Source organism: Ammospiza nelsoni, chromosome 13 (genome assembly GCF_027579445.1).
Source record: "Ammospiza nelsoni isolate bAmmNel1 chromosome 13, bAmmNel1.pri, whole genome shotgun sequence".
NCBI lineage: Eukaryota > Metazoa > Chordata > Aves > Passeriformes > Passerellidae > Ammospiza > Ammospiza nelsoni.
The window spans coordinates 5,907,965-5,915,102 of NC_080645.1; the positions used below are offsets into that span (position 1 = coordinate 5,907,965).

The window sequence follows — 7,138 nt, forward strand, 5'->3', positions numbered from 1 at the left end:
GGCAATAACTTCTTTTTCTCTGAAAGATTCAGGTGTCCTGTGGCCGCTGTATCGCTGCGAGTCCTTTCTTTAAAAAAAGTATCCTCCATAGCATAGTTTCTATTCTAACATTTTTTAGAACCTAAAAATATATTTAAGAGAAGTAACAGCATTACTTTCTAACACAACACATGTAATATCCACTTTAACATTTGCGAACGGCCAATCATAAAGAGCATGCATTTGTCACAGGAGCGATCGAGCGCCGAGTGGCGGAGCCGGGCCGTGCCGTGCCGGGGGCGGTGCCGGAGATGGCGGCGGAGCGGGAGGAGCCGGGCCCCGCTCCCCGTGCCTGTCCCGGTCCCTGTCCCTGTCCCGGCCCGGGGCATGAGCGGGGCACGGCCCGAGGGTGCCCGAGCTCCGCTCTGCCCGCTCCTGGGCACGGCGCCATGGAGAGGGCCCGGCACCGCCTGAGGCAGTTCGATATCGGGGACAGGTTCTCCGGCCTGCCGCTGCCCAGAGCCGCCGTGCTGCTGCCGCTGATGGTGCGAGCGGGGCGGCTGCACCTGCTGCTCACCGTCCGCTCGCTGCAGGTACCGGGGCTCCGGGAACCACCGGGGCGCGATCCAGTGCCCCCCTGCTCCCGCCCTTGTGCCCAAGGGCACGGCCGGGTGTTTTTACACTGATGTGATTCTGGTGTTTGCGTGCCAGGAACATGCCAGGATCCCGGAAACCCGTGACGGGAAATTAACATTTGCACAGCCGGCAATGGTTGCTTACTTAAATAAGGAAACTGACCGTGGAACGCAGCTTTGTTAAATGAGGTTTTCCTGTCTGCGGTTAATATTACTCTTCTCTTCCTTTACTATACAAAAGACAACAACCCAAGGCTGCCAGAACTCTTTCTCCAGCATTTTGTTTTCTTCTACAGCTCTTGTTTTCCATCCTTGTGTCACATCAACTGCCTGTACTCAGGAATTACTTTTTTCTGTTGCTGGGTCTTACTTAAAAAACAAATAATCACAGTTACATAGCTGTTAAATTGATTGTAAATGTGTTTGTTACTGATCCTTGACGCACAAGCCTACTACTGGAATGTATTTAAACCTATCTTAGAAATAACTCACTTTTTGATACAGTCAGGAGGGGACACAGTCTTTGAAGCAATAACTAAATAATTTAATTTGTAATGAGTTAGCTGAGTCGGGTGTGTGTCTCCCTCCTCAAAGGCAGAAACACACACACACACTGACAAAATGGCAATCTTTTATCCTCTTTTGCAGCTGGGGCTGGTCCCTGTCCCCTTTCCCATTGAGTGCCTACTCAGGAACTCAGGCTCTGCCGACTGCCAACTCTTCTGTCCTTTCCCTTATCACCCTTCTTCCTGTTCTGGTCATGTCTTCAACCCTTCCCCTCTCCCAGTTCTCAACAACACCCAACAGATTAAACAAAACACATTTTAACCATAGATAACAACAGATAGGAAACAGAACCAACCATTTCCATTCTTTTGCTCTGTAATCTTTTTGGGCTGAAGCAAAATGTTATTTCCTCTCTCATGGGGATGTTATTTAATTATGTCTTTCAAAGGTTTTTGCTCTTAGAGTATTTTGATCTTGCTCTACAAGTCTGTCTGGATTATTCTGTCAGTCATTTACATAAACAAGATGATGCAAAATGTGAACTTTGGCATACTAAAGCAGAAGTTCCGGTATGAATTACACAATGGTGTACAGGTACAGGGTATTTTTTGATAGTGAGGATTTATGGATTACCAGGGGATAGCTATCTCAGCATTTTCTTAGCTGGCTACTCTTGCTAAGGTATGTTTCTTCTGGTCTGCGGAATCCTTAACCACCATTTCCAGCTTCTTTGACTGGAAAGATAAACACAAAGGGATGCTGCAATACCAGCATGTATCAGTGTGGATCCAATAAGAAACATAAACCTTGTTCTATTTAACAGTACTTTACTCCTTTACATTCTAGCTGAGAAGATCACCAGGGGAAGTGTGTTTTCCAGGAGGTAAAAGGGAAGACACTGATAGAGATGACATTGACACTGCTCTCCGAGAAGCTAAAGAAGAAGTGGGTCTTCAGCCAGAGAAGGTGGAAGTCATCTGTAGGCTGATGCCTGGAATTGATAAAGTAAGTCAGCCTATCATTACAGAATAAGTTTGGGTGGTTTTCACTTGTGTGGTTGGCAGTGACCTTTTCAAGCCTGGAACTGCCAAGAGGCGCCGCTTCCTCATGTGCCCAGCCCGTGTGTCCAGCAGAGGCCAGGGAAAGGGTTCCTGCCCAGGGTTTGGTGTTTGTGAGAGCAGCTCTGGGGCACCACACAGCCAGCGCTGCCCTGTGAGAGTTCAGCAGAGCCATGAGAGCAGTCACAGTGAGTGGGTGATGGATGAGCAGCCAGGCTGAGAGATGGGGGCTTGCTCAGCGTGAAGGCTGCCAGGGGATTTGGCTGCTTTCTTCTCCTGGGCTGTCAGAGAGGGGACAATACCAGAACTCTTCTTGAGGCAATGGACACAGCAGCGGCACGGACACTGTGATGAGATGCAAGAAAGAAATCCTCTTCACCATGAGGTCAGCCCAGAAGCAGAGCAGATGTTGCTGGCAGGCTGTACGATCCCCATCCCTGGAGCTGTGCAGGGCTCACTCTCCCAGGCAGGGTGGCTGCTGTAGCCTCACAGCTGTCTCATTTGGTGGCTGCTGACTCCAGGGCTGTGCAGACAGAGAGGGGATGTGCCCCAGGATTGTGTGCATCATCTTCCTCTAGCAGGGAGACTCCCAGAGGTGTCTTTGGAGTGTAGGTCACCATTTGTAAATTAACAGGTTCTCAATTTCAATAGCAGTGTTCAGTATTACATAGGGTCAGTTTTCCCATAGAACAGAGGAATTGCTGTTTCTGAAGATTATTTTTGTTTAGCAGGTAGCACTTTATCACTATGCCTCCTGTTCTTCTATCTGATAGCAATATCCTCTCCCCATTAAAAATGGAAAGAACTACTTTTGAAATTTTATTGCAAAAAGCTTTATTTAAGCTTTGTTTAACTTCTTAAATTATTGTACATTTTTGTACAGATAACCTTAAAGCCACATAGCTCAGTGGCAGTGTGTAAAAAGGATCAAATTTTCCCTGTTTTCCAGCCAATTACTTCAGTCAGTAGGAGAGATGGTGAGGGTTTTGGACCATGAGCATTGTACATGTCAGATGACACTCTGTCTGCTCAGTGTGTACATTCCAGGTGCTTCTGACTCAGACAGAATCCTTCCAGACTTGAATCAAATACCACAATCACTGTTTTGCTCTTCCTCCTTTCTACAGGACAGTGGTCTTTGTTAGTGTGAACAAACAGAACTATCAATGTATCCTAAAGAATTTTGGTGTTCTGTTGATGCAAACTATGATTTCAGTGATTTTGCCTTCCCATGGAAGCAGGGATTACATTTAGAATTAAAATGTCCATAAATAATGTGTTTCAAAAAGTGTTACATTTTATGGCTAAATACATTGCAATAATATTTCTGTACCTATAGAAAAATATTTCCATATTCTGGAAAATTCCTATATCCTGGGAAAACAATACAGAAATATGATCTATGATAGGGAAAATCTGGATTAAAATCAGAATTAAAATCGTCAGTAAGGAAGAGCCATGGGAAAGCATGCATGCTTTTCTACTTCTGTAGCAAACTGGCAAGCCTTTTAAACTGCTCTGTGATTATACAGGATGAACAGAGTATTTGTAAAGTCATTTTTGACAATACAAAAATATGACTTCAAATTCTTCAAGTCAAATTACATAGATTGCCATTAGGGGGACTAAATTGCATTGCAGTTGAAAACATTCATAGGCTTCTTGTACTCATTTTGTAACAATGAAGTGATTTTTTAAGTAATGAACATTTTTACTTGGTTCAAACATAAGTGTATGAGGGTTTTGTTGATTTTTTAAAATTTACTTATTTATTGTTTGTTTTTTTCTCTCTCTTTTTAGATGAATAACTTGGTGACACCAGTTGTAGGATTTATAGAGGAAACATTCCAGGTCACTCCTAACCCAGATGAAGTGAGCGAGGTTTTTGTTGTGCCTTTGGAGTACTTTGTCAAGCCCTTAGATTACAAGACCTTCTCTTATAAAACCTCCTCAGGGTACTCAACTCGAGTACACTGCTTTACATACCATGACCAGGAACACAGAAAGTCATTCAAGATATGGGGACTGACTGCACACTTCGCTGTATTTCTTGCTCTTGTAATTTTTGGAGAGAGACCTACCTTTGAAGTGGATTATGATCTTGACAACTTATTTTCATCTTCTGAGAATTACTTCACTAATTTGTATGCATCTATACATGAAAGAAAGAAGAGTAATCTGTGACAACTTGGTCTGGCCATGAATTTATTTTGAAAGAGGAAAAAGGAGGTTGGTTCATTTCCTTTGTACCTACTTTTTGAAAGCTACACTTGAATTTCATCAGAATTGGGAACTTTAGGATGACGATCTCTAACTAAATTAATACAATTTTTAATCTAAGAGCTGTGAGAAGCGCACAATATTTTTTATGAAACAGACTTTGAAAAGGTCTGTTTCACTTCTCAGTTTCAGTGCCTTTGTTCTGTGTGATCAGAGATACTTTCTGTGCATTGCTTTGTCTATAATGAGATAATACTGTTTGATGGAATTTGTGTCTGAGTTAGCCTAGGAAAACTTTCAGGGATCTGTCTGCCTCTTACATGTGCCATGCATGGACAATATGATCCATACAGTCTTGTGTGGTGTCTTTGAGCACTTACAGAATGCACAATAAAAATACAAAAGGTTTCAGGTGCTTTCACAATCTTGTTTTGTTTGGGTTTGTGGAGGGAAGAGGGCAGGTCAATATGTGCAGTGAATTTTGGTTAATTTAACATTTCTCACGAGGCAATTCCATAGGCTATGGGAAACTCAGGATACAGGCAACAGGACTGAAGTTTGTCCCTCACCATCTTGTTATCAAATCTCACTCAACTGCTGGCAGGAGCCTTCTCCAGGACAGAAAAGTGGAGGTGAGGATTCATGAGGACAACCCACCAAATAAACAACAACAGAAAGGGGTTCAGAACCTACAAAACAGCCCCCGAAGAATCATCAGAGACCAACACTGCACAGCAAGAGCCTCTGAACAGTTAAGGACTGAATGCTCCATGCCAAACACACTGAAACCTGAAGACAAGATAAAGCAATATAAATTTGAGTAAAGAAGTTGTTAGGAAAATTAATCCACAAACATCAGAGGTTTCTATCCAAAAAGGAGACAGAGGAGTAATTTTTCTTTATTTGAATAAAGGGAAAGGCCATGGGGCATTCCCCTGGGGTCTCTCCAATTTCTGGAGGACACAGCCTCCCTTTTTATCCCAATTTCCAGCCACATTTCCCTTCTCTCTTTCCCCTTGGCTGACGTACTTGAGAGGTTCAGACTTCCTGGTATGCCTGATCCCAAAGATTTCCCTCTAAGGTATAACCCTCCCTTTTAATTTTTAATTCTTATGGAATTTAGGGGGCGTTTCTTCCCCATTGTTTCTTTCATCTTTCAATGTCCAATTTAATTTAGCAGCAAACCTAAAGTTTATTTGTAAAAGCAAATATCTTTTCCCAATCATCAATCAGTGGAATCCTTCCCATTGTTTCTTTTATCTCCCAGTGCTGGTTTTATCTACCAGCAGACCCACAGGTAGTTTGTAAAGACAAATCTGCCATTCCTCTCAAAATCAGTTACCATGATAGCACAATCTGCCCAGTGTGTGATCACAGCTAGAATCCCCATTGCTTGGCACAGCTGGCACGTGTGCAGTTAGTTGGGAGCCAGAGAGCTGCAAAAAGGGGTGCTGCTGGGGATGCTCCTCTGGTTCAACTCAGCAGCAAAGTGGCACGAGTTAGAGCAGTGATTTTCACTTTAGAATACCTTTGCCTTTGGGAGTGCACCTCACAGAGGCTGCTCTTCTGGAGTCTGAAATCCCATTATGGATGGGAAAGCATCCAGAAGGCAGAGGAAGAGCATCAAGGGAGCCCTGCAGGGTTCCCTTGCATCTGGCAAGGAGCAAGGGCTGAAAGGCTCCTGCCACCCTCCCCTGTGCCACCTGAGCTCCTTGCATGCCCCAGCAGCTTCCTGGTGCCTCTGGCTGCAGATCCAGCTAAGACCCACTCATGTCCAGAGATAAAATCCTGAAGCAGCTCCACAAGTGCTGTGTTGCTTTGTCCCTGTGAGTTCTGCAGTTCCAGTCTGTAAAGCTGCAGGTTTCTAGCCAAAGCTGCTCATGTCATATTAGACCTGTTTATATTTTATACTGCACTGACAATATGTAGATACGGTATTGGCAATAAGTTCAGTCATAATGACCCACATGATCAGTGCCATACATCTCCCACCTTATTGGAATAAGAATCCCAATATTACCAGTTAGATTGTGCCTGGGCCAGTCTGACCCTCGCTGCTGGGCCAAAGGCAGCAACTACGGTGTATCACCCCAGAGATACCTTGGCTTGCTGGAGATTGCAGCTGGGCACTGAACAAGTCCAGGCTTGTTAGGAACCCCTTTTACCTCAGGAGGAAGGCTTCAGGCGATGGTGAAGAGAAAAAGGAGATGGATTCTGCTGGATGGTTTAAATCCAGAGGTTTATTCCATGGTTACAGAGGTCTGAATCTTGGGAACAGCTCCAACAGAATACCGACCGCATGGCTTGATTCACCTTTTAAGCTCAGGGACAGGGGAAGGGGAGGGACAGGTGAGCTACCAACCAGGTGAGAGGGGCAGGGTCTCAAGGGACGAGGGACACCTAGACAGGCCAATGACCCCCAGGCCTGAGGGGCATCCTTTGAACTTGACCAACCACATGACCCCTTGCTGGAATGTTAAGCCTGATTGACAGGACTCACTCAGCATGGGGGGCGAGGGGGAAGAGGTATAGGCACACCTGGGAGGTGACCTGGAAGTCTAAAATGGAACATTACAGCACACCACAACAACACCTGACCAAGAGTGTTCTCTCTGAGCCTGCCACAATCCCCAGGGTTATCTGGGCCAAAGTACCCCAAGGTAACGTGGCTGCTCTCAGACTGTCATCCATGACCATCCTAAGGGTGTCACTGCCTTCATGACAGGGGTTCAGAGCATT

General features: G+C 44.8%; 1 protein-coding gene across 1 annotated transcript; it reads left to right on the forward strand.

Moving 5' to 3' along the window:
- The first annotated feature begins 289 nt into the window (after positions 1–289).
- NUDT7 (nudix hydrolase 7) lies at positions 290–4,810 on the forward strand. The gene is made up of 3 exons (XM_059481452.1): positions 290–572; positions 1,968–2,126; positions 3,980–4,810. Exons 1-3 carry the CDS (start codon positions 291–293, stop codon positions 4,361–4,363), a joined length of 825 nt encoding a protein of 274 aa, XP_059337435.1. The 5' UTR covers position 290; the 3' UTR covers positions 4,364–4,810.
- Positions 4,811–7,138: the final 2,328 nt, after the last annotated feature.